The 25,940-nt window shown below is 36.4% G+C and overlaps 4 protein-coding genes across 9 annotated transcripts; 2 read left to right on the top strand and 2 right to left on the bottom strand.

The window, feature by feature from the left end:
* The first annotated feature begins 330 nt into the window (after window positions 1-330).
* LOC144571727 (uncharacterized) lies at window positions 331-3,937 on the top strand. The gene is made up of 2 exons (XM_078321095.1): window positions 331-3,063; window positions 3,371-3,937. The coding sequence occupies exons 1-2, from the start codon at window positions 477-479 to the stop codon at window positions 3,811-3,813; spliced, it is 3,030 nt and encodes a 1,009-aa protein (XP_078177221.1). The 5' UTR covers window positions 331-476; the 3' UTR covers window positions 3,814-3,937.
* A 3,234-nt stretch (window positions 3,938-7,171) lies between these two features.
* Window positions 7,172-9,173, bottom strand: LOC144571835 (F-box/LRR-repeat protein At3g26922-like). Its single transcript, XM_078321214.1, has 3 exons — window positions 8,191-9,173; window positions 7,891-8,046; window positions 7,172-7,348 (listed from the first exon to the last, which is right to left on the bottom strand). The coding sequence occupies exons 1-3, from the start codon at window positions 9,043-9,045 to the stop codon at window positions 7,226-7,228; spliced, it is 1,134 nt and encodes a 377-aa protein (XP_078177340.1). The 5' UTR covers window positions 9,046-9,173; the 3' UTR covers window positions 7,172-7,225.
* Window positions 9,174-12,978: 3,805 nt separating this feature from the next.
* On the top strand, window positions 12,979-17,917 carry LOC144571840 (uncharacterized). 5 transcript variants are annotated; one of them, XM_078321223.1, is made up of 6 exons: window positions 12,979-13,722; window positions 13,907-13,975; window positions 14,939-15,046; window positions 15,237-15,334; window positions 15,755-16,027; window positions 17,391-17,917. In XM_078321223.1, the coding sequence occupies exons 4-6, from the start codon at window positions 15,292-15,294 to the stop codon at window positions 17,663-17,665; spliced, it is 591 nt and encodes a 196-aa protein (XP_078177349.1). In that variant the 5' UTR covers window positions 12,979-13,722; window positions 13,907-13,975; window positions 14,939-15,046; window positions 15,237-15,291; the 3' UTR covers window positions 17,666-17,917. The 5 variants fall into 5 exon arrangements, with proteins under 5 accessions (XP_078177349.1, XP_078177348.1, XP_078177347.1 ...); XM_078321222.1 differs by lacking the exon at window positions 14,939-15,046; XM_078321221.1 differs by lacking the exon at window positions 14,939-15,046 and having other exon boundaries at window positions 13,847-13,975.
* Window positions 17,918-18,552: 635 nt separating this feature from the next.
* Window positions 18,553-25,142, bottom strand: LOC144571371 (uncharacterized). 2 transcript variants are annotated; one of them, XM_078320641.1, is made up of 14 exons: window positions 24,712-25,142; window positions 23,760-23,921; window positions 23,240-23,305; window positions 23,007-23,150; window positions 22,810-22,923; window positions 22,620-22,721; window positions 22,354-22,539; window positions 22,114-22,203; window positions 21,893-22,027; window positions 21,653-21,775; window positions 21,466-21,551; window positions 20,749-21,361; window positions 19,970-20,047; window positions 18,553-19,885 (listed from the first exon to the last, which is right to left on the bottom strand). In XM_078320641.1, exons 1-14 carry the CDS (start codon window positions 25,021-25,023, stop codon window positions 18,854-18,856), a joined length of 3,243 nt encoding a protein of 1,080 aa, XP_078176767.1. In that variant the 5' UTR covers window positions 25,024-25,142; the 3' UTR covers window positions 18,553-18,853. The 2 variants fall into 2 exon arrangements, with proteins under 2 accessions (XP_078176767.1, XP_078176768.1); XM_078320642.1 differs by lacking the exons at window positions 23,760-23,921; window positions 24,712-25,142 and adding an exon at window positions 23,386-23,403.
* Window positions 25,143-25,940: the final 798 nt, after the last annotated feature.

Raw genomic sequence — 25,940 nt, 5'->3', positions numbered from 1 at the left:
TCCCTACATGTGTACATATCATGCAACTTGAACCGTCCGATTTTATTATAATGGTAAATTTCAAATACGAACGCAATTATATATAACCGTTCAGGAGGATCAAGAGAAAAAGGAATTCGGATCCTCTGCATTAATGCATTTGGACCGTCCGATTAGCTTTAAGATTCGTACGAATTAAATCCGCACTAATATTAAAGATCCTATGTTTTAAATAGGATCCGGATGGGCTCTATTTACAATCGGACGGCCGATATGTATTAATTCGAAAGATGCCCTTTTAAGTTAATGCAGACGATGAAGACTCGAGAAAAAGGGCCTTGTAGTTTTCACCTTTCCCTCCTTCCCCTGGCTCTGCTTCCATCAACTCTCCCTGTCATTCACGGTATATAGAGCAAACCGCAACCTTTCTTCTACTCAAACCTAGTTCATCTCTCGATCGAATAGACCAACCCAAATCACCGCTCTTCTCATCCGCCATGGGAGCATGCGCAGGTTCCCTCCTTCACCTCCTCCTCCTCTTGCACCTAATCCACATGACATTCTCTCTAACCCAAGATGGCCTTTATTTGCTGGATGCAAAGCACGGCCTCGACGACCCGCAAGGCTCTCTCTCCAACTGGAACTCGAAGGACCCAACACCGTGCAAGTGGAGAGGCGTCTCCTGTTCTACCTCCTCTCCAGTTCCAACCGTGATTTCGCTCAATTTAACCGGTCTCGACCTTGCCGGGCCCTTCCCGGCCTCTCTATGCCGGGTTCCAAACCTTGAATTTCTCTCCATGGAAGGGAATTACATCAACGGATCACTCTTGTCTTCTTCTCTCATGCCCTGTTTAGCACTGAAGTACCTCGACCTGTCTGAGAACTTACTGGTGGGGCCCCTACCTGATGCTCTGGCCGATCTCCCGTCTCTTCACCATCTCGACCTATCCTCTAACAACTTCTCTGGCAGGATTCCTGATTCGTTTGGCAGGTTTCAACAGCTGGAAGTGCTATCCTTAGAAAGCAATCTCCTATATGGCATGATCCCTCCATTCCTTGGCAACATCTCAACTCTTAGCAAACTCAATCTTGCTTACAATCCCTTCACACCTGGACCAATTCCCCCTTCCATCTCAAATTTAACATCGCTACAAGTTATGTGGCTTGCTGGTTGCCACCTGGTGGGACCCATTCCACCATCTATCGGTCGGCTCTCCAATCTTACTAACCTTGACCTTTCAACAAACACCTTGAGTGGTCCCATCCCGGATTCCTTGACATTGCTCTCAAGCTTAGTTCAACTAGAGCTTTACATGAACTCGCTTTCAGGTTCAATCCCTCAAGGCTTCTCTAGGCTCTCTCACCTTCAGCGCATTGACATGTCGAATAATCAACTCGAGGGCCTGCTACCAGGCGATCTCTTTGATATGCCAAAATTGGAGAGTCTCCATCTCTACTACAACAAGTTAACTGGGCCAATTCCAGCCAGCATTGCTCGGTCGACATCTCTTGTGGACATTTTTCTGTTCTCAAATCATCTTAACGGGTCTCTTCCTGCTGATCTAGGCAAGAATTCTCCACTTGCTCTTCTTGATCTCTCGACAAATTTTCTATCGGGCAGCATCCCACCTGGTATTTGTAACCATGGAGTATTGCGAGAGCTACTTTTGATCAATAATTTATTATCTGGTCCGATTCCAAAGGGCCTGGCTAGGTGCAGGACATTGGCACGTGTAAGGCTAGCAAACAACCGTCTTTCAGGTGAGGTGCCGGACGGCCTATGGGGCTTACCCCGTGTGTCATTGCTCGAGCTGTCGGGGAACTTACTCTCTGGTTCTATCTCACCTGCCATCTCCAGTGCAGCCAATCTCTCCAATCTTGTCATCTCTGATAACCAATTCACCGGGCCCATCCCGTCAGAAATCGGTACACTGTCAAAGCTCTACCAATTCTCAGCTGCTAACAATCAGTTAACTGGGCCATTACCAGCATCACTGTGTGACCTGTACGAGCTCGCTCAGCTTGATCTCTATAATAACTCGCTTTCAGGGCAGCTCCTTAGGGGGATCAACTCATGGTTCAGACTAACTGATCTTAATTTGGCACAAAACAGTTTCACTGGAGAAATCCCACCTGAGTTTGGCAACCTTCCTGTACTCAACTACCTTGATCTCTCCAGCAATTTTCTAAGTGGAGAGGTTCCAACTCAACTACAGAACCTACACCTCGACCAATTCAATGTGTCTGACAACCGAATCACTGGCCCGCTGCCACCTTTGTTTGCAACTGACGCATACCGTGACAGTTTCTTGGGCAATCCTGGGCTATGTGATGATTTGCCCCATCTCTGCCCAGGCTCTCAAGTCGGTTCCCATAATCATAAAGGGACAATTTGGCTTCTCTGGTCTATCTTCATTCTTTCAGCATTCGGTCTAATTTCTGGGATTGGGCTCTTTTGTTGGAGATACAGAAGATTCAAGAATGAGAAGCTTAATATCGAGAAGTTCGGTTGGAGCCTGACACCATTTCACAAGCTTGGTTTCAGTGAGTGTGAGATTTTAGATTGTCTTTTTGAGGATAATCTCATAGGTGTAGGTGCTTTCGGAAAGGTCTACAAGGCAGCATTGAGGAGTGGGCAGACTGTAGCAGTGAAAAGGCTACATGGGGCCCACCCAGATGCAGATGGCAGTTTTGAGGCTGAGGTGACTACTCTCGGCAAGATCCGTCACAAAAACATTCTCAAGCTCTGGTGCTGTTATGCACGAAAGGACTGTAAACTGCTGGTATATGAGTACATGCAGAATGGCAGTTTGTGGGATGTTCTGCATGGATGTAATGGAAAGCAACTGGACTGGCCCACAAGGTATAAAATTGCATTAGATGTTGCGGAAGGGTTATCATACTTGCATCATGACTGTGTGCCCCCCATTGTTCACCGGGATGTGAAATCAAACAACATATTATTGAATGCTGAGTTTGGTGCGTGCGTAGCTGATTTTGGAATCGCAAAATCTGTTCAGGCTATTGGGTTACGCCTGGAGCCGATGTCTTCCATTGCTGGTTCGTGCGGTTACATTGCACCAGGTTTGTGATTCCTTCAGTTTCCTTTTTCTATTAGATGCTCCTGGATTTTTGTTGGGTCAAAATATAATTTTGCATGTACACCCCTGAAAAACCTCTAAATATGTGAAACTAGAGGAGGTTTCCAATGTTAGGTAGCTTGGCATGTTTAATGTTACATCAGTTTAGAGCCATTCTTCTCGATTGCTCTTTTTAGGTCGATCATGATGTTTGGATTTGTGGTATTACATGAACTTTACCTCTCCTATATATGATTATTGAATATTTGATGAATGTCTCTAAGAATATCTATCTGGCCATGGAATTGCAGAGTATGCTTATACACTCCGAGTTAATGAGAAGAGCGATGTTTACAGTTTTGGTGTCGTAATCCTCGAGCTATTGACTGGAAGGAAACCTGTGGGCTATGAGCTTGATGACAAAGATTTGGTTAAGTGGGTCTCTACAACAGTATCAGAGAAAGACCTAGACCATGTGTTTGACCCGAAGCTCGAAAATAAGTTCAGAGAAGAGATGGAAAAGGTGCTCAAGATCGGGCTGTTGTGCACAAGTCTTATTCCCATGAATCGACCATCCATGAGATGGATTGTAAAAATGTTAAAAGAAGGGCCTGCTACTGAGCTCAAATCTAATTTGGAGAAGAGAAATGGGAAGTTCTCACACTTTCAAGAGAGTTCTGATACCAAATGTATCACATTGACTCATTTCAATTCTAACTGCTCTACTGAAGTCAATGAGTTTTTATTTGTTTGACTAATTTGTACTTTGTCAGTATAGATGAATGGAAATGTATAGTGCAAACCTTTTTTCATGCACTTGGTACTCACTGAAATTTGTAAATATTTTGGTTAATAGTTAATTAGGTGTAAAATCAAAAGTCGAAATTTAAGGAATTATTGGTAATTCTTTGACATTGCAGTGAGATGACACAAATTTGTGTTGTGGTGATATTTTATTTTTTTGAACTGACATGCGCGGGTACATACAGAATTTTAAAACCCAGCAGCACTCAGCTTAAAAAAGTTGGAAATTTTTCCTTGCAGGGCTACCAGCAGACAAATTTGGGCCTTATACCTGTATTGTTCCAAGGTAGGTAGTTCTTATTTTAAAATCACAATTGACACTGAGTATTGCAATACCAGAATATCATAATTCAACAGAAATAACAAGGTCCAGACTGGTACGGGTTGGACAAGATCTCTGTCTGTTGAGCAAAAGTTGGCGCCAAATTTTATAATTTTCTTTTGGTTCTGTTCTTTTATCCAACTTATTCTGTTAACCTTCCTTTCTAATCATGAAAAGATAAAAAAAAAAACTCTATTTTTTATCAATTTTATTATAATAAAATATTTATTTTATACACAACCATTTTTATGTACTATTTTTGTTTTTCCATTTCTACTTTTTAAAACTTTAAATTAAGAATAAACCTATATCTCTAACTACTACACATTTTTATTAGCACAAAAATCAAGCAAATAATGGAGCGATTTTTTTATCTATGAATTTCAAATTCTATAACTAGGAATCTATAAAAAATAATTATATGATTAATTATTTTAAAAATTGGAGGAATATATTTAATTTGCATGTGATTCAATTCTTGTGCCACGTATATATTAGAATATGGCAGAAAAAAAAAATGCACACCAATTGCCATGCAATTTTTGTTGCTTTCCAATAGACACACAATTTCTTTTTCACTTAAAATGGTAAAAGAGTCGGGTAACAGGCGAAAAATTATATTTGTTTTTTTTTTCCCCTCTTTTTGTTACTTCTATGAAATAAAGAAATAAAACTGAAGCAAGAAAGCTTGAAGGAAGGTCCTATCATGAGTTGAAAGCTTGAAGTAAAACGATGTTATTGATAACATTTCACTCCTAGAGAAACGGTGTCAATGATATATAACAATATTTGCTTTCTTAGAAATTGTTTCTCTCACACATGTATCGATGATAAAGCGTTTGTGCTAGTATGCTATAATACGAGATTTCATCCAAACTGTGACAGTTTTTAATTTTCCTTTTTAAATGCTAACAATAAAAAAACTCGGCTGCTTATTTGCCAGTTGTGGTAGCCATATGGGATAAAATGTGAACAGTTTTGAGGCTCATTTAAATTCAAAGGTTCAAGAGAAGCACCATGCTTGCCTTTATCCAACTGTTATTCTGGTATAGTCTTGTTACATTAGAGCAGTCAAGTAAGTGGTTTCTTTTAGAGTGTTCTAATTGGATGGCTAACGAACAAAATCAAATTGCTACATACAGAATTCGATTACTCAGCAGCTCTCTACTTGGTGAACTGTAGCGATAATTTACTTACGTTAAAAAAAATGTTGCAAAATTTTTTTGTAATGCGACAAGCTGACCACATATGGGCAATAGTACATGTATAGAAATGTTCCAAGGTAGGTGATTCTTATTCTAAAATCAGAATACACATTCAGTAATGAAATACCAGAATACCAGAATTCAATAACACTAAGGTTCAGACTTGTACAGTTGTACTGGTTGGACAAGATCTATATCCGTTAAATAAAATTTGTTGGTCCCAAATTTTTATAACTTGCTTTTGGTTCTCTGTTTTTTTTTTTAAGTTTCAACACATTTTGTTGGTTCCAGAACTTTATGGTTTTCCTGTTATGTATATTGTAGATCAAAATTACGTGCTACATTTGTAGGACTGATGAAGAACATATATTATTGGAATATCTCGGACTTGACAAGTTTGGCGAGCTCGTTTGTTATGTTTCTCATGAATTTTGTTAACTTTAGAGAATTGTCCTTTCTATTATTCTCCATCTCCATCATGTACTTTCAGAAGTTTGATATTGCAAGAATAAAGAAAGTGAGCAGAATTTTAAGCTGCACTTGTATGATCCCTACATACTTTTATTTTTTTCGCACATCAGCAGCAAATTTGTATGACTTTAGAAGACATTTTGATCAAAATTTTGGCAGAACAGATCACCATTGTAAAATGCAACAGAATGGGGGTTATGATCTCACATTCTGTCGTCTTCAGCTGATCAGGATGCTTGATTTTTAAAATGAATGGCACCCCACTTCATAGCAGTCGACTTTAAAAGTCGAAATAGATATGGCTAATGTAAGCTAATGTAATCAGTTTCATTCCCCTAGTAAGTATGCATCTCAAGCTTTCCTCTTATATTTTTACCATGTTACATTTTAGTGCCTATATACAAACTCTACACTTCTAGCAATGGTACTGGAGGAAGTAACAAAAAGACGCTCAGTACCAACATGCATCAGAAAACAGACTTTGTACGTCTAAGACGTAACAAAGAAACAGAGATCGTGAACTGAACACAAACAAAAAAGAGATCAGACAATTTTATTGAAATTCAAGAAATGGGATACAACATCACTAACGACAATTCTAGCTAGAACACAGAAATTGATTGATAATAGTCCAAATGAATTCCACTGCACTATTCTATATTTATAGATGAAACTAACGCAACAGAAATCACTCGAAATGGTTAACTATATATATCTCTCTAATTACTCGCAGTGTGCAACTCAGCTAACAGATAAGCGTCTATCTTAAACAACTATCTAAACGCACACTTCCGATCATCTCCACATCACTCCTGCAAGTGTCTCTCTGGTTCTGAATCAACCCGTTCAACCCGTTCGTGCCAGGAACTTGACAACCTTTCAGCGCCAATAAGAACACAGTGAAAACTACATAAAAAATAGTGTTTGTTTTTCTAAATCGTTAAGATAGACACCTGGAACTCAGAGGCTAACTGTGCACATAATATCAGGATATCAGTAATGAGGATAATGAATCAAATGAGATGCTGACCTAAATCCTACAAATGTATCCCAAGACATTTAGAAAAACACAAACAATGTAAAAACTACAGAAGATAAAATCTCCTTTTAAGATACAGACAGTACTTAATGATGTCGAAACAAAATGCAAACAATACATATACTACGAACACAGAAAGATAAACAACACAACATGAAAATAAAAGAAATAATCCCATACAATGACAACATAAAAAGATAAAAACAGAAAAACGAAATAAACACCGTTGAGCGATCACTGGTCTCAGTTCTCACCATCACTTCGATACAACATCAGCACCTGGAACATGAAGCTGGTCTTGAACCGCCTTGCTAGTTATGGATTCTCAATCAAAATATTCTTCATCTTGATTTTCACCATCATTTGAAAAAATATCATCGTCGTCGTCATTGTAAGCATCACCATCCTGTTCTGGTGCATCTATTTCCTTCTCCATTGGTCGTTCCTCCTATATTAAAATTTACATGATTTCAGGTAGGACAAGCGTAAATTAATTTATTTGTTGTTACCTTTTTTTTCAGAAATCTTGTTTCCTTTTGTTGACTCACACAAGAGGGGGAAAGGGTGGCTAACAAACCTACTATTATAATTTTCAAAATTAGATTTCATGCATTAATTTCAATAGATATCTTCAATTTAGTATGCATTTGTATTCCAGTCAATCTTTCTTGATATGTTAGTTATAATTATTGCCAAGCTAAATGATATGTTAGTTTTAATATTTTTTAGGGTTAGTGACCATATGTTAGTTATAATTATTGCAGCTAGATCTTAATTAGTCAAATAATAAAGATTTTTCTATAGGAAAATTTTTCATAATGATTTCAAGGATTATGTTTAGCCTTCATCATATAATTCAAATCATATTTCCGCCCATGGTCATCACCCAAATATCAGTCAATTATTATTCATGCATTTGAACCAACTATTGTCAAAACTAATATAGAATTAGAATTGGACTATCAAATATTAGAAAAACATTATAAGAACCTCGATGTCTCTGAAACAGGACTTGTCCAAGTTTGGCGAGCACCGACGGAAGCAACCCATGATATCAAAGTTTCGGAACTTGAGACATTCATCAAGTACTAGCTCCCTCAAGTTCTTGAATGTGGAGCAATTGGCCAACTCTTCTTTCAATATGGTCTAAACAAGTCACAAAACAAACATTGGAAACGAAATATGAGTGCATTTGAAATAAATTTGAATACAATATTGTGAATTTGTGATCAGGACTTTTGTAACCCTTGTATTGAAAATCCAATGACATGAATTAATGAAAGTTCATACCTGAAATTGCTTGCCAAATAGCTTGATTATTGTAGCATTTGAGAGGCTACTTAGAATCTCATAACAATCCATACCACTGACAGGGAAATGAATAAAAGCATTCTCAAGTGAGGTTAAGTTTGCGAAACAAATCTCAGTTGAGTACAACTCTAAGTCCAGATTTAGCAGGCCAGGGCATGATATAAACATAGAAAAACCATCACAGTCTACAATAGTTAAACGCTTGAGCATGGGAGAATAAATTCCCATTTCAAACAGAAAGCAACACTCCAGTTTTAGATCTTCAAGCAATGGACACCCATGTAGAAGCTTCTGCATGAATTCAGGTCTTATTCTCATATTGGAACCAAGAGTTAGCTTTCTAAGAAATGGGAGATCTATGGTTCTTGGTATTATAGCTTTGGAAATCATATCATCGTGTATAACGAGTTGTAATTCCTCTAGTGTTGTACAATAGAATATCGAGTGTGGCAAATCTATCTGATCATACGAAGAGCAACAGATAGATAGCACACGAGGCTTCTTGCACTTAATAAAATGGAGGATCCATGATGTAATAGGTTTACTCTCTCCATTGCGCCATTTTAGTTTAAAGGTGTCTAACCCTGAGTTTTTTCTATTGAGTAGCAGAGCATTCACGAATCGCTCAAAAGCCACATCATCAGTTCCGAACTCTTCAGCATCGAGGTTCAGAAACGGTGAATAGGCCCATAAATCGGTCCACCTCTTGGATAGTTGGCCAGTCCAAACCGCTTCTCTTGCCCTCAAGAAGGATAAGATGTGGATTATAATTAAATCCGGCATGCTGCTGATAATGTCTTTTTTGCCGGAGAGAACGCATTTTTTAGCCTCCATCGATCCTTCAATTTTACAGTTATGTCCTGTCACAATATGCCAATAAAGCAATGTAGGAAATATGAGATGCAATTATAATTTCTAAGGTATGTCTAGAAAGAAAAAATTAGATATATGATAATTAAAGATTGTAATCCAGTATGCATGCAAGTAGAAAATCAGATACCTCATTAAGTAGCAACAATTGTATTTCATATTTGGACTTTGGAAGTTATTGTGTTTATATATATACATATTCCTAGGTGCAGTAATTAAGGTAGTTTTAACTTTTAACAGCTTTTTTATTTTCTTTAGTAATATACTAATATGAACACAGAAAGAAAGTGGAACAGAACCTAAAACTCTTCTTTTAAACTAACAAGGCCGCAAATATTGTGTGCGATCCTGTATTTAGTTATCAGACAATGCATGTGATCGAAAAATGCACCATACCAGTGTTCATAAATCATCACAAACATCTTTTAAGAAGGTTGGCAAGCAATTACCTGCCAAAAATATATTGACAGGATCGAAAACATCTTTTGCGATCTTCTTAGTTTTTAAATTTTATACTTTCCCGCGTCAATGTTCATTTTTAACAATTGCTTCCTGTTTCCATCTTACTAAAAAAATGGCTTAGAAATAAGTCACTATTCTTTCTGCAAATTACACCAGGGTTTCGTTAATATTGTATTATTGTTCTATATTTCTCCAGTTAAATCAAGAACGAACTAATTAATTATTGAGGATTCATGTTCTACAGTATAAATCATATTTTAAAAGTTCAGACTTGATAGTTGATACTGTTGGACAATTGTGCCTCTGTTTAAGCAAATCAACACAGATCTCTCAGTTACACAAATCCAAACTGTTCTGTAAATATTTCCTACTCAATATTACAGTAAAAATTGGTCTATCTTGCTTTTGGCAAGTTCAGATAGAATCAGCACTGATCTGACCAAAATTGTATCATACTGTATTTGTAACCATGATAATCTAAACAAAACCAAAAACCAAAAAAAATGCATGTTAGGTGCAATCAGATTTTTACCGTTACACCATCCACATTAAGTCCAGGTCATGTTAGGTCCAATCAGTAATTAAAATTGTTGGAGCTCTTGAGAAAACGGAATTTCTAACAATAGTATAAGTAGCAAAAGAACCAATCGAGGAAATACCTATTTATATGATTATATCTACGATAGCTAAATATGAAAAAAGAAATCGTACTTATTTGAGAAAAGTGAGCAGGATAGAGAGGTATCAGCATAATCTCACTGCATGCATATATGGAATGGAGAGATGGAGAGGTAGAGAGGACCAACCTAGGTATCGGTGTATATATAGGCCTGATATGTCATTAAGAAAAAAAATAAGAGAAATAGACTGGGCCTGTTTAGGAGCCCGTTAATACAAAGAGGTGTTTATATTGAGCTGGCTAGTCAGTGTCATTTCAGCTTATATAATATTAACTTTAAAACCAATCGAATTGATTTTAAATGATGAATTCAAACCGTTCAAACTCATCTATTTTACTAGTTGTGCATTTGCATGCAAAATTTATAACTTTTCGAATTTATTTAGTATCAAGTCAAGCGGTCAAATGTGTGAGTTTTTAAGTTAATTTTAATATATTTATTTTTTAGCATTTTTTATCGTCTAATTTGATACTGAAATAACTAGATAATATAAAAAAAAATTACATGTAAATGCATCACTCATAAAGTAAATCGGTTTGAACGATTTGGATTAATTATTTGAAGTCTTATCCAATCAATTTTATAGTTGGTGTCATATGACACCGATATCATACTAGCCGAACTCGTTTATATTATATTACAACTTGACTTTATCTAATCTAGTGTCGGAGTTTCTTTCTATTTTGCAGAAAGGCATAATTTTATCCTTCGAAATTTTCGAAATTACGTATTTCTCTCTCTAAAATTTATAATATCATATTCACCCTTCTAAATTTTAAAAACACATAAGTTTATTCAATTAATTGTCTTTCTATTAAAATTTATTTTAAATTTATAAAGTGCCCAATTTACTCTTTTAGAAAAAAAAAACAAAACATATATCATGTTTAAGAGAAATATTTGATCTTTTAAATGAACGGATGTGAGGTAAATGGTTCTAAGTCATCTGCCCTCGAAAACCGACAAATTAAAAGATTTGATATTTTTTTTTGCATACAGACTATGTACTTTTTAATTTAAATAAAGAGTAAAATGGTAATGTTATAAATTTAAAATGAGTTTTAATAAAAAAAAGCACTAAATTGAGTAAATTTGTGGCTTCAGTAATTTTTTTTCACCTAGATTATTAAGAGAAATAAGAAGGATAAGATTTGGAATAGAGATTTGTATTTTAGTTTATAGTAGAATAAAGAGGGTTAAGAAACTTAATTTTTAGAATATTTTTTTTATTTAAGTGTTGTAAATATTTTTTCGATTATCAATACAATCAACAGTAGAGGAAGCTGAATATTTATTGAAAAATAGCTCATTGGATTCAATTGTATCAAGTAATCTTTTAAATTAATAAAAGACCTAATTACTTGAATAGAAAAAAAAAATACTATTCAAGTAATTTTGATGTTTTATGACGATTCACTAGATTTATGGAATTACTATAAAATATGTGACAATCATGATACAATAAGAATTGAAATAGTTTACGATTTTGAATTAACCTAAAAAAAAATGAAGAACTTACCCCTTCTGTTAAATAAAAATTTAGGCTTATTTAGAGCATCTCCAACGGTGATTGCTTATGCTGATGTGTCAATTGTTTTTGTAATTGCTAGGTTGTATGGCTATTGCTTATTTAGCAATTGTTGGAAATAATTGCTTAATAAGAAATCATTTTTTAAAGATGAGTTGGCCAAATGTTTAATTCTTATTGGCCAAGTATTTAATTCTCAATTGTTTTGTTGATTGTACCAATGTAGGAGTATATTGCTTAATTTCTAAATTTTTTATAATTGTTATTTAGTAATTAATTTCAATTGCTGGATTGGAGATGCTTAGGTCAGAGACTCAGAGTCGGATCGGTAACACAAAAATCAATTAGCCACCGTCAGATCCTCCGAGTCAACTCAAATTTTCAGTTTAGATATTGACCGTCAGATCAAAATTCAGATCAATCCGACGCACGCATGTACGCACGGGCCCTTTAGTAGTACGTGCGAAATTTAAATTAGATGGTCCGGATATAAACTCAAAATTTGGGTTAACTCATAGGATACGAATTCCAGATGCGGCTCCACCTGAATCTGTATAGAGAAGTATTGCAGAGGATCACCCTCACTTTACGGTTTGAGATTAAATCTAACCTGTTTGGAATTCGAATCACCAGTATTTTAGCTTTGAGATTCGTGCCAACTTAAAAAGAACGGTCTAGATCTAATAATCGTAAAAGATTCCCTTATCCGGTATTGGAGAGGATGTGAATCGTTCCGCCTCCCCTTCCGCATTCACATCCCCTCAGGTTACAGTACAATTAAATCGAACGGTCCAAGAATGGAATTTTTATCTTAGCACGAATCTTAAAGATCAAATAATACTGCCCCTCCATCATTCGGAACAGGCACCGGCTGATATTAAATCTCGGCCGTCCATTTCAATTTTGTTGAGTCAGGTACCTGGGAGGATACGGATCCTCCCCTTCCTACCTGAACCGAGCTCAAAGCGCCATTGTTTTCGAACTATCCCACCCCCTACCCCCCACGCCACAACCCAAAAATAAAATAAAAAGATCCCGTAAGTAATCTCTCTTGCGGTAAATACAACCTCCTCCCCACGTGTCTAGCTGTCTCCACGTGTCGTTCTGAATTGAAGTCGCTTCCTCTTTCCACTTTGCGCACAAACTGTTTGATGAAATTCCAAAGCCAACCTCCCCTGTTAACTGTTCAAATTTTGCATTAACAGGCAACTTAAGAGGTCTCTACTGGTAGATTTGATGACATTGGTGATTGGATTGGAGAGTTCAGCATCCATGTGTCTCTTTCTACAATGCCGGGATCTGGTGAATACACAATGATCCTACACTATGGAATTAGAGGTGATGTCAGTAACAAGGCAATGTTACCTATGATATACTCATACAAAAAAAATGGAAGTTAAGAATATTGTACTTCTCATTAAGAAAAAAAAAATGATATGTGAACTTATTGAAGTTACAGACTATAATTTATTGGGGTAGGAAATCTGTTGTTCTTAGGTTTATATGATAACAAAATATTAAGGTGATGCTTGAGAGAAATTAAGTGGCCTGCCTATATGCCAGTTGTGGTACTTCAGTATGGGATAAAGATGTGAACAGTTTTGAGGTTTTCCTAAATTTAAATGTTCAAGAGAAGCAAATGCTTCCCTTTCTCCATCTAGTATAAAAGAAGTCAGGGTGTTGCACCTCGGAATCAATTTTCAGAATCTAACACTTGTGACTTCTCTAGTGTCAGATTTAGAAGCTTGTGCTATTGCAATTGATTCCATATCCTAAGTTGCATCAATAATCCGTATATGAAATGGCATCAAAAAGTTTGGCAACCCAAGGCCAAATTTCAAACCAAGCTATTGGTCAGTTGGCCCATAGTCTGAAGATCTAGAACCACATTGGTACCAGTTATTGGAATATCTGTATATAGGTTCCAGTTGCAATGGCTGTGCAACCAATGTTGCAAAACTCAATAACAAGGTACAGAATGCAGGTAAATATTTACATTAATTGGGCTTTTATGTTATTATGTTTCATTAATTACAGGTTACATGGAGCCAATAAATTTGCTTTTGTATTTTATTGCTTTATTTTAACTTTTCAGTTAAAGGAAGCAAAGGGAGGTTACGAAGTATGGACATCCTTATCATGTTAATTGTTTCAGATAAGAGCAAGGTTGGTAGGGAAAGAAGCAATCTTCGATACATCCAAACCATTATGAAATTAAGTCAAGGTATTAACAAAAGAAAAACTTGCAAAACCTAACTCTTTAATCCAGTCACAGAGAGAGATAGAGAGAGAGAGACAGAGAGAGCAAGCAAGAGAGATTCCTAATGACATTTTATTTTGCATTTTGTGTTGTGTAGTATTAGTGGTTAAACAGAAAGAAGGGAGGTTAGCAAACTTTTACATACTATCTTGTTAGATTAATATTTTCAAATAAGAGCAATGTTGGTAAAAGGAAAGAAGTGGTCTCTGATATTTCCAAAACAATTATGACTCCCTACCTGAAGCATGAAGTAAAAAAGCAATTAGCAAAGAGAAGAGAATTCATGGGGGGTGAATAACCAAAATTTTGAAAAGCCCAAAAAATCTTTTAATGCAGGCAGAAAGAGAGAGAGGAAAATTGTTGTTAATTGCTCTTAATCCTTGTTTTGTTAATTCATCCTCATCCTCAGCAATTTCAATCTAAATGGCTTAGGGAGATATTACCTTTTTACACTAACATTAGGCAAGTTGAATGATGTCTGCATTTATTTTAGAATGATTTATATTGTTTATATTTAATTCGTTGGATTTATTTCATTGGTGCCGGTGGTGCTTCTGTTTCCAAAAATCTCGTAGGACATCTTCATTTCTTTGTTTTCCTTTCATTTGATCTTGCTGATGTTGTCCTTATGATTTGTGTATGTATATTAGAGCCCAGACCTTTTTATGTTGATTCAATATTTTTGACCTGAAGTTGTTTGTATTGGTTGCAACAAAAAAGGTCAAAAGATAACCACCGGCACAAAATCAGGCGCATCCAATGTTTGCGGCAAATGTAGATATGTTTATAGATAGTTGAAATATATTAGATTCCATAAAGCACCTTCCTTTTCTACAGAACTGGAATGCGGCTCAAACTGAAATCCAAATGTTTTTTTTTTTCCAGTTCTTTGACATAAACCCTAATGTACCTTCTCTATATATATAGACAGGTGTAACAGCCTTCGGCCTTTACAAACCCTATTACGGCGGGCAAACACATTTTATCCCCAAAATTGTGGCAATTCTAAAAATCATATCAAAGTTTCTGTGGATGGTAAGACCCTCATCTTTGCATCAGATGCCTTTGATTTTTTAAGCTCAGTTTCAGCTTTTCCCCAAAAACCTTCTAATACAGGTGGAGAAAAGAGGCAGGGAGGAAAAATTGTTATTATAATTGCTCTTAACTACCGTTTTGTAAATCCAACCTTGCTCATCCTCATCAATTCAATCTAAATGACTGACAGATATATTACTGGAGGAAAGGAATCTCTTGAGTGTACTTGAGACAAAGAGGATCTCATGGAGAATGTACAAAGAGATGAGCTATTGGGATTAAAATTTTGTAAGTAACCTTTTGATCAGCTAAATTGCTTCTGCATTAATCCTTTGCATATTTTAAGAAAAATCATATGTTATCACCTAATTTCTTTGTCGGCCACTTTTAGTCTCGGCAATGTTTTATTTGCATGAAAAACCAAGTACAATATATGAATCTGACTACAATTGCTTAATATCAAGTAATCAGGGATTCAATTTTTGAATTCTTGTTTCAGATATCTTCACTTTTCAGTCACTGTACTATAGTAATCTGATAAGTACTGAGTAGATGATGTGTACTTATCACCAGCCCTTTCAATAATGAGGAAGAAAGGCTTGATTCAACCCTGGTGTGCATTGGAAATGAGTTCCTGTAGAACACATTTTATTTTCCTTACAATTTTTGAGGGATTATTTCTTTAGCATTAAGATTTATATTTATCAGATTTGGATGAAAACTGGTGGGTGGTATATCTCCCAGAAGCAGCACCGTCATTAAGTAGTTCAAGGAATCAAGCCGAGCACCATCCAACAAACTCTTCGATAACTATGACATCACAACATCACCTTCAGCCCACTCTGAGACAAACACAAGAGGTGCATTATATGTGGAGATCACCGGTTGAGCCAGAGCAACCTGGCCAATCTGCCATGCACTTCCTGCACAACGCGCCACCAGAACAGCCAATAGAGGTGCATGCTCCGTCGATGCCACAAGGTACCATACTTCCTTCTTGGACTTGTTAACAGGAACATCGAGCAAATTGAGACATGTTTAAATTTCTTTTAGAATAATTTATCTGGCTTAGATCTAATTCCTTGGATTATATTTTTGTTATAACCCCTCTGTTTCCAAAGAAATTTCTAGGACATCTTCACTTATTTATTTTCCTTCTTTAATGTGATGGAGGTAATTTTGTCGTAATGACTTTGTATGTACATTTTAGAGACCAAAACTTCTTTACGTTGGCCTAAATTTTTCATCTCAAGTGGTTTGTAAAGGGTTGAAAGATAACCAACTGCATGAAATCGGATGCATCTAATGTTTGCGTCAACTGTGCAGATGTAGATATGTTTTGAGATATTTGGAATATATAACAATCCAAAAAAACACCTCCTTTTTAGGGAACTGGAATGCAGTTGAAACTGAAATCCAGTTGCTCGTTTTTTATTACTCATAAACTTTAATTTTCCTTCTCTCTACATATAGACAGGTATACCAGAATGCAGCCTTAAAAAAACACCTATTACGGCGGCCAGACCCATTTAACTCCGAAATTGTGACCCATTTAACCTCAAAATAACATCAAAGTTTCTGCAGATAGTAATATCTGCTTTCTGGTAGATGCCTTTGATGCTTCAAGTTCAGTTTTCCCCTTTCATACATCTTCTTCCTTTCCTGATACCAGCCTTTGCATGTGTTTTCTCAACTGGCTTGTAGATCCTTAGATTGATTTGGAATTTCTTGATTTTGTGTCTCTGATTTTTTTTTCAATTTGTGTTTTGTAATTGCTCGATTTTCTATCTTCTGATTTTGCTTCTGTTCGAGTTAGTGTGAGGTATATCTTACCACTTACCAGTTATTAATGATGCTGTTGCAAACCAATTTTGTTCATTCCCATAAGAACCATGTAAACCTTTGTATCAGTATGGTCTCAGATGTTTATTCCCAGTGAAAAATGCTAAAGAAGATTGACAAACCATGAAACCAATGTAAATAATTAATTATAGCCATTGATATGCTCAAGATTCAATCGCAAAACAACTTTAATATGACTTGATGTTAGAGGTTAATTCTTGGTTCATCTTCGTGATAAAAGACAATCTTGTTGGTTAAATTAGTAAGGGCCTCAATTTTATATCTAAACAGCCAAATATTCCAAAAGCTTCTCAATGCAAATTTGATGAAACGAGATAAAAAAATTTAATGATCTGTCTTGATTGTATGACCTAAACCAGTAAATATTGATCATGTAAGAGTTGTTCATGAGCAACCTAATTGCATATTTGCATGGTCTAACCAAATGTATGTACATCGTTGTCTGAATTCTCACTTGGAACTCTCAATTTGTATGCTGTAGGTTCTGATCAGGTGACTTTCCGGCCAAGAGATATAAGTTGGAAATATGCTCAGCGTGTTCCAGATGGGAAGTTGTGTCGTGTGCAGTGCAACTTGTGTGGCAAGGTTGTTTGTAATATTTCGAGGATGAAGGAGCACCTGGCATGTACTGGGAAAACTCTTTCATGCCCTAGAGCCACTGATCAGATCAGACAGGAGATTGCAAGTTACATCACAGCAAAGAAAAATTCAAGGGTTTATCGCGCTTCCTTGTTGGCTGGTCGTGGTGCTGCTTAGCATCAGAGTGCCTGTTTGACTTGAATTTTGTGGAACTGAAGAGTTCCAGGTTTTCACTGGCTTGTTGTAATTCAAACGTCGAAGTTGACTAGATGATGATTAAGTTGTGTGGTATTTTTTTAGTTATATACTAGTGGTTTAATTTCTTTTTGTTAGAATTTTAAGTTGCCAAAATTGTTGCTTTGAATTGGTGAGAGTGTGGACCAGTTCAGTGAGAAAATGAGAAAGCTGAATTAGCTCGTGGTCCATTAATTACTATTCTTCTTTATATGTTTTTCTATCTTTAAAATCTAGTCATTCTTTTTTTTTAGATTACAAGTAGAAAAGTCAAATTAATATCTTTTAATTTAATATCCAACCAAACAAAAATTATTAGCAAAAAATTTCTCCGTTCCCTTCCCACATTGTTTATCCTCCATACAAGGTGGAGGCTAGCTTGTACCAACTGTAATCTATCATGTCACGAACTACTTTGTATTATATATGATAAATGAACTCCAAAGTTAGTTTAGTTCAGTGTTCATGTCGTATTGTTTCGATCTCTTTCATGAGACATGTTGATTTGTGAATATTTAACAAGGCTTCAGCTAATTAAAATCCAGTACAGAAAGTTGTTTTTGAAATATCATATTCATATCTTTCAAGAAATTTATCTAACAGTTCTGAAATTATTTTTATATGACATCTAACGGAAATGAAATTGACGTGAAATGCTAACCTCTGGAAACATGATGAAAATCTCACAAACTTCCACGTTACTAAAAGAATCATCAGTTCAACATAGGATGAAAATCATACGATTTATTTAATCAAGTCGTTCTAAAATTACCTTTTCACCATAGAAGATGCTATATCTCTACTATGGAAATCTCTCAAAAAGAAGTTCCGCAATCATAAAAGTTAAAATGCTACAGATTATACACTATGTTCCAGTTACATGTCAACAATTCTAAATGAAAATCTTGCAGCTTCATATTTGCAAAGGTATCAACATAACACAAGAAACCAAGATCAAGCAATTAGGAATGACACAAATACACAATAAAGACACTAGTGGCAGCAAAAAAACCACAATAGCCTAACCTTGAAGCACAAAAGAACTCGTTGAAAATGCAAAGTGCACTCTGAAAAACCTATAAGCCACAATTTACACCTGGAAGGTAAAACAATAAACGAAGAAAAATTATGCTACTTCGGGAGCACATGCTTCTCATAAAGATCAAGTAAATCCTCTTTATTGGGATTCTTCAGCTCTAACAACTGAGTACCAAACCCGTGGTTTGTGAGCTCCTGCCTCAGCCTCAAATTAGTAAATTTCCTATAATCATTCGAGTCAGCCTCCTCAATTTCAATGTTTCTACCTCCTCCATAAACTGAGCCTCCATCCTCTGTATGTGAAAATTTCATGCCAGCATTAGCCAACTTGGATTTTCTCCTGCCCTTCACTCCGTCCCCTGCTATATCTTGCACTGATTCAGTACCAATATCAGCATCCCCTCTAGATCTCTTGCCATGTGTAGTAGTACAAAATTTGCTATCTAGAGCAGTCTCAGCTACACGAATTGTAGTCATTTCCTGGTGAAGTGCGTCCATTTTTCCCTGAGTAATTTGTAGCTGTAATGACAGTGCCTCAGCCCGTCTGTTGGCTTCTGCTCGAGCAGCCCGTTCTGAAGCCAAGAGATTATTAAAAACCTGAACGCTACTTGATCTCTGTTCATTGCTTCCATTCATCAATTCCTCGATCTCCTTTTCTCTCTCATCGAACTTTCTCTCAAGTAACTGTACCCTAGACAGTGCATGCTCTTCAGATTGCCTCAAGTTTTGCAACTCCTCATATAGCTTTAATTTCTCTTGCTCCAAGCTATCAACTTGTCTCTGCACTTGTTCGAGCATTGTCAACCTCTCAAGTGACAAGTGCTGCACCTCACTCTTCTCCTTTTGGGCAGTGATTACATCATCACGTACTAAATTGGCCAATTCAATGGCTCTTTTGGCATCTCTCTCAGCAGCCTTGTACTTCTCCTCTGCCTCTTCAGCTTTCTTGCATTCATGTAGGTACTTCTCTTCAAGGTACTTCTTTTCTTGCTCGAGTAATCTAGCCTCCTTTTCATATGACAGAGAACTAGACTTTATACTGTCTAGTTTTTGTATCAAGTCCTTGATTTCTTTCTTCAATGTATTTGTTTCATCATCATGACTCCGCAATTGAGACTCAGCATCCTACAACCAGTCATATTAGCCGGTAAGAATATTGAGAAATGATAGGAAAATGTATATAATTTTAACTAATTTTATAAATTTTACCTGCATTTGGGACAGTAATGCACTGGCATGGCTTTCAGCTTGCTCCAATTTAATGGTCAAGTTCTTAATTTCTTCTTCCTGATATATAAATATGGCGCCATCAGAGATTTGTACATGCAATTAGGTAAGATAAAACATAATTCATACAAATCGTAAACATGCAGAAAACTACATTACCCAAATACTTTGTGCAGGCAATCATTTTTTTTTTTTTAAGGCTGACGCCCGTTTCATTTCACTGAAACAAGTTGCAATTTTCAGTTCATTCATATTGTGTAGGCAATTATATCCGTATAAGATACATATTAATACTCGTACATGTACAATACTCATACATATCAGATGAGTATCTCACTTCTGTAAATAGTTCAACTTACAGAGACCATCAGCAATGGACGGATCATTGTGTATCAATGCACAAAACACTTTGGAACTTTGTTAAATTACATATACATTTAATAGACTCCTTTACTTTTGAATTTCTATACTAATATTTTACAAGATAAAATTCAGATATGAATATATATTTTTGAACTTTTTCTTATCTGTTAATAGGAGAAAAACACATTTCGTTAGATTTATCAACATATATATTTTATGCATAAAATAATAAATAATAAAATAAGCATATACAACAGAAGTGTTATTTCGTAGATTTTTTGAAAATTATGTATCACTGTATCAATGTCGTCACAGATACTATACTCGTTTCCATATCCATGCAACATATCCAAAAATTAAAAGCACAAACTAAGCATTAATATTCCAAAAAGACCAACCTTTTGTGCTAGGAAATCGGCAAACTCTGCTCTGACGGTATCCACTCTTTCTTGAGCCATATTATTAACCTTGTCTTGAATCAAAGCAACTCTCTCTAGTGCACTTTTGGCCTGAGCAGCCGCCACTTCATATTTGCGTCTCCATTCCAGTGCCTCCTCTTGGGCAGAGGTAGCTTGTTCATGGGCTGCCTCATATTTTCCTTCAGCACCACTATATCTTGATTCAAGAGAAGTAATGTGACTAAGAAGCTTGTCATCCTTAGTTCTTTGGTTCTGCACTGATTTTTCATACTTGACTCTCCAGTCAGCTGACTCCCGCCGTGCCAGGTCAAGGTCTTTTGAAATTGCAGTGCATCTTTCTTCAAGTGTTGCGTACTTGCTTCTGAGGTTTGATAGGCGGATGGCGAGGTCGTCAGAAATCTTTTGTTTATCATTTATTGCATCTTCGTACCGTTTCAGATACTCAGTTTTATGCTTCTCTTGTGCCTCCAGTTGGTTGCTCAGAAGCTTTAGTTTACCTTCTTCTGATCGGCACTTCAGTGCAAGAGCAGTTCTTTCTGATTGGGCTTGGTTTATTTGCTTTGCACAAAGGTCAAAGATAGGCCCTTCCAAACTTAAAAAAGGAAAGATGAACTGTTACAGAAGTTAAAGAATGTAGAGAATGAAGCCGAAGTTTTCTCTAATTATAAACCTAAAGATAAAGATCTAAGAACAAACCACTGTCGTAAAAATATCGCCAACATTCGCCATTTTCCTGGACCATGACAAAATGACTCGTACTCGAAAAGCAAACTCTCAAGCACCTATATTAAATTTTATAGACCAGATACTCAAGTTAAAGCCCAAAAAAATTAATTAAGAAGCCTCCATTCTAATTACGCAAGTTCTTAATGACAAAAATTACCTCAATGACACTAGCAGCTCTGACACCAGGAGCAAGACAAGCTGCTCTGAGTTTCTTTTCCATGCTCTGGATCTTATCTGAGCACTGTTTGTCAGCCTCTAGGAAAACGCTTCTTTTATAGTCCTGCACAAGTAATTAATGTCTTAATACAAATCAATGGTGATAAAGTTAGAATTAAAGATCAACATACTCAAACTAATTTGAGTAAAAGAAACACAAATATAAACAATTAAAAGTAACCTCAAATGCTTTTCTGCAAAAGTTTTGTAGTTGTTTTTCATAATTAATACGTGCAGAACCAGCACCAACAGCAGTGGCATTAAATGAGGCAAGAGATTTCTGCAAAGCATCTTGATGTGCTTCTCTTAGAGCATCCTGAGAATAATATACATGCATGATATCAATTAGAATCAGGTGTTTGAGAATAATCAAGAGGTACCAGTACGAAAAACAGTGTTAACCTCTTCAGCCGGTTTATTGCGGTCAAAAGATGACATGTAGAGCTCAGTAGCTGTATCGTAAGCTCTCCTACATTCGGATTCTTCAACACTCTGAAACAATGCAGATTAAAATAAAAAATACTAGCAGAGACTAGAGTACCCATCCATCAAAATGGGCTTCGATTTTGAAAAAAGGAGGAAAACAGTAGTACTTCCAAAAAAGACAATTAGTTAATAAAAAATGTATAGAAGAAAACAAACCTGCCAGGATGAAGATATTGTAGGTACAGCTCCATTGTTGATGGCATCCACAAATGATTGTGTAAGGCCGGCAAGCACAGGCCCAGTCATGATGGTGGATCCCACTTGCTTAGGCCTCGTACGCTCAAATACAAACTTTGTTAGTTCATCCAACCCCGAGCGAAACTCTGGCCTCAATCTTTCAAGCTGTCCATGAGGTTAACATAGAAATCAATTATATAGTGAGAATTTCCAATCTAGAATTATTATCTGAAATATTAACTCACAGGAATTTGATCAAGGCGCTGCAGATCATTTTCATCGTGTAGTGGCCGAACTAGTGTAAAGCACTCTCTATCAGGAAACAAAGCACGGATTGACTCACGAATCTGATTAGTTATTCAAGCAAATAGATATTAGGGAACATATCATGTCCCTTTCAGATAACATTGTTGATAAGAACAGAAAACTAATTACCTCATTCTTAGAAGATAAATCTCTGCTTTCACCTTGAATTGGTCTCAAGGCCAACTCCAAATAATCACGTGGGGTGATTTTCCGGTTTTCTTCAGCTAAATCGAGATAGAAGTCCTGATAACCAAATCATAAGACATTAGAATAAAGAATTCATCTCAGAAGCATGGACTGGCAATTTTATAATTCCTGGGGCATACTCTTAATAACCAAATGAAAAGAGGAGCAAATTGTCCAAGCTCAGATGCAAAAGTTTTTCCACCAGTTGCTCTAACACGAATATGTTTTGTCATTTCAGTGACAAGTGATAATCGATCCAAAGCAGCTTCATCTATGCCACCCATCTGGAAAAATAAATAAAAAACCAAAAAAAAATAGTGAAATTTCATGAATATGGTCACAAGGTTAAGGGAACAGAGGTGTATGTCTGTACCTGGTTGTAGATAAACAAGCTTGATAGCAAGACTGCCAATGAAAATAGCTGGATGCTATATGTTCCCTATCAAAAAATATGTAAAAATATGAATATCAAGAAAGGACATAAACAAGATTAGAAATAGACGAAAGAGGAAAGTCTACTTATGGCCTTGAACTATTGGACTTGATTCAATTGAGGCCCGGAACATTCCTTTTTTTTTTTCTTTTTTCTATTTTTTTTTTGCTCGATTGACCCCTACTATTCGGCATGTTTTAATGGCACCTCTACTTCCACTAGTAGTGCCGATGTACCACCTGCAGATGATGATGTGGCACATATATGAACTCAGGTGATAGTAAGCTGATGTGGCATTCTAAATAATTGACGTGGTGCCACTTCATCTCCTTCAATAAAAGGAGAGATTCTGAACCGAGTAACATTAGTTCACAGGCTTGATTGAATAAAGCCCCAATAGTTCGAGGGCCAAAAACAGACTTTCTTCTAAATATAAATCATAAGTGATGAGTAGGTTTACAGTCTGATCATATGCATCAATTCCTTCAGTGTCTAATAATAGAAGGCTATACTCTGTTCCATCAAGAGCTGTTCGCTTTATAGGTGCACTCCACATCCAAATTCCTTTTGTGCAAGGTTTGTGGGTAGATGCCACTTGGAACCCACTACTTCTTCCCAGAAGCTGACAAGTGTAACCAAATATTAAAAGTATTACCATCAAGAAAACTGTAGTAATGTATACACACGGAGAATTTAATAAAAAAAAAAAAGACTCAATTCAGAGATGTGTTGAAATTGAAAAGGGAAGGTAAGGTCAAGTTGAGCTAACAAACTCTGGATCTGATACAATCCAAGTTTTCTACATTTTTGAAAGATCCATTCTGTACATTACTAGACAACTCCAGTTCCACAGTGCACCTTCAACCGGTACTTCCCTGTTTTCTCGAAGTATTTTTCTTTTTTTCCTTGAGGCTTAGCACGTTTCCATTTTTTTTCTTGCTAAATAAAGCATTACTAGAATTAACTTCAGTACCCAAAAGGCCAAAACCCTTCCCAAAATTAAGCCTTTGTTTGGTTTTTAATTTATTTTTTCTAAAATCCAATCAAAATTGGAAAGGGGTGCCAAACTGCCAATAATATAGTGGGCCAATCACTGACTGTACCAACCCATCATATTGGTACTTTTCATTTATATACTAATACCAAACAAAGTTCACAACTTGGAAAGGAAAGAAAACTGACTCAAAAGAACAGGAAAATAACTTTGCTTTCACAACACAAATATTAAAAGATAATTACAAATTCTGTCCAAGGACGACAATTAATCAACAATTTCGGTTAATAACGGAGAAGCTTCAATTTGATTGCGTTATTAAAAGAAAGCTTGAGCATGCAAGCTGTAGAAAGCTTGAGCATACATGCTGGGTCAGAACTGAACAAAGTACATTATAGGGAAGAATTGAAAGAGAAACCTGGTTTAGGATAAAGCTCTTCCCTTGTCTAGCGCGGCCACAGACCGAGACCACTCCAACTGGGCCTTTAACCAGCTGGAGCGCCCCCACCGCCTCCGGGTCGAGGTGAAATTTCCCTCTCCCATCACAGTACACCAGCCGGAGAGGCCTCCCAAGCGCAGGTGAACCGCCGTTCGAACTTCGCCCAAATGAAGAAGGGGGAGTAGAAGAAGAGAACAGCAACGCTGAGCTAGCGCTGGGGCTTGATTGATCGGCTCTTGGAGAGGAATTTCTCTCCTTGGAGGCGGAGCCTCTAAACCTAAGCATGTGCATCGCCGCGAGACGCCCGTTGATTCGCTGGAGGTGCTTTTGATTCCAATTCGTCGGTCCAAAGAGACAAAAGGTAAAGTAGGAAAGGTGGGAAAGAGAAGAAAGAGAGTGAGACCTTAATGGCGAAAATCAGATTATTTCGGAAAGAGTCGCGCCAATTGGGTTATTAACACTTTACAATTTTTGTCTGGATCTGGAGTACGGAAATAGTTCCATTTGCTTCACTGAAATCATGGCCCACAGGAGAAATATGTCGGATTATTGTCTCAAATCGGGAACACTACGCAGTCTATGGTACCCGTGGGGGCCAGCTGGAAGGGTCTATATGGATTCCCCCAATCGGTGAAGTTTTTTATCCAAAGGGCTTTGGACAAAATCTCATCCAAAGTCAGTTTTAAACCGTCCGATCTATGTTAAAATTTATACGTACGGTTGAGATTTACAGATCCATTAAAGTTAAAGTTTTAAATATGTTTGATACGAATCTTAAAGCAAATTAAACGGTAAATTTCGGCTTTGGATGAGCTTCTGTCCAAATCCCTTTGAACAAAATCCAATGACTCGTGTAATAGCTGCTAGGAAGGATAAACTGCGCTGTTGCTGTCGCCTAAGCTGGATTTCATGATTGCGCGGCACATTCTCCTAATTTGTAAATGAACTTCTTAATTGGATTTCTTCCGATTTTATATTCGATTATTCAAATGGATCCAGCTTAGAACGCCAAATGGATTTGATTTGAATATTTGATATATGGTAGATGGATTATTTCTAAAGAACTGACAAACAGGTTTCAATATAAGTAGGAGAAATCAAAACTGAGATATTATACTGATTTTTATACGTTTTATTAGAATATTGATGACATTTAAGAAATTAATTGTGATTTTTAAGTCCGCATTATAATATAAATGTACAGTCAG

This window comes from Carex rostrata, chromosome 19, assembly GCF_964058835.1.
Source record: "Carex rostrata chromosome 19, lpCarRost1.2, whole genome shotgun sequence".
Taxonomy (NCBI): Eukaryota; Viridiplantae; Streptophyta; class Magnoliopsida; order Poales; family Cyperaceae; genus Carex; species Carex rostrata.
Note: the sequence above shows the minus strand (reverse complement) of the source record. Positions and strands in the feature narration are given on the sequence as shown.

What these genes read in the sequence shown, in the direction of transcription:
- LOC144571727 (XM_078321095.1), top strand. Translation starts at nt 477, where the DNA reads ATGGGAGCATGCGCAGGTTCCCTCCTTCACCTCCTCCTCCTCTTGCAC. An exon ending in GTGCGGTTACATTGCACCAG is followed by an intron (nt 3,064 to 3,370) that starts GTTTGTGATTCC and finishes ATGGAATTGCAG; the next exon opens with AGTATGCTTATACACTCCGA.
- LOC144571835 (XM_078321214.1), bottom strand. Translation starts at nt 9,045, where the DNA reads ATGGAGGCTAAAAAATGCGTTCTCTCCGGCAAAAAAGACATTATCAGC. An exon ending in TATTTGGCAAGCAATTTCAG is followed by an intron (nt 8,047 to 8,190) that starts GTATGAACTTTC and finishes TGACTTGTTTAG; the next exon opens with ACCATATTGAAAGAAGAGTT. An exon ending in CCTGTTTCAGAGACATCGAG is followed by an intron (nt 7,349 to 7,890) that starts GTTCTTATAATG and finishes ATTTTAATATAG; the next exon opens with GAGGAACGACCAATGGAGAA.
- LOC144571840 (XM_078321222.1), top strand. Translation starts at nt 15,292, where the DNA reads ATGGAGAATGTACAAAGAGATGAGCTATTGGGATTAAAATTTT. An exon ending in GCTATTGGGATTAAAATTTT is followed by an intron (nt 15,335 to 15,754) that starts GTAAGTAACCTT and finishes TATATTTATCAG; the next exon opens with ATTTGGATGAAAACTGGTGG. An exon ending in TGCTCCGTCGATGCCACAAG is followed by an intron (nt 16,028 to 17,390) that starts GTACCATACTTC and finishes TGTATGCTGTAG; the next exon opens with GTTCTGATCAGGTGACTTTC.
- LOC144571371 (XM_078320641.1), bottom strand. Translation starts at nt 25,023, where the DNA reads ATGCACATGCTTAGGTTTAGAGGCTCCGCCTCCAAGGAGAGAAATTCC. An exon ending in TTTTCATTTGGTTATTAAGA is followed by an intron (nt 22,924 to 23,006) that starts GTATGCCCCAGG and finishes TTTGGTTATCAG; the next exon opens with GACTTCTATCTCGATTTAGC. An exon ending in CAATATCTTCATCCTGGCAG is followed by an intron (nt 22,204 to 22,353) that starts GTTTGTTTTCTT and finishes GCATTGTTTCAG; the next exon opens with AGTGTTGAAGAATCCGAATG.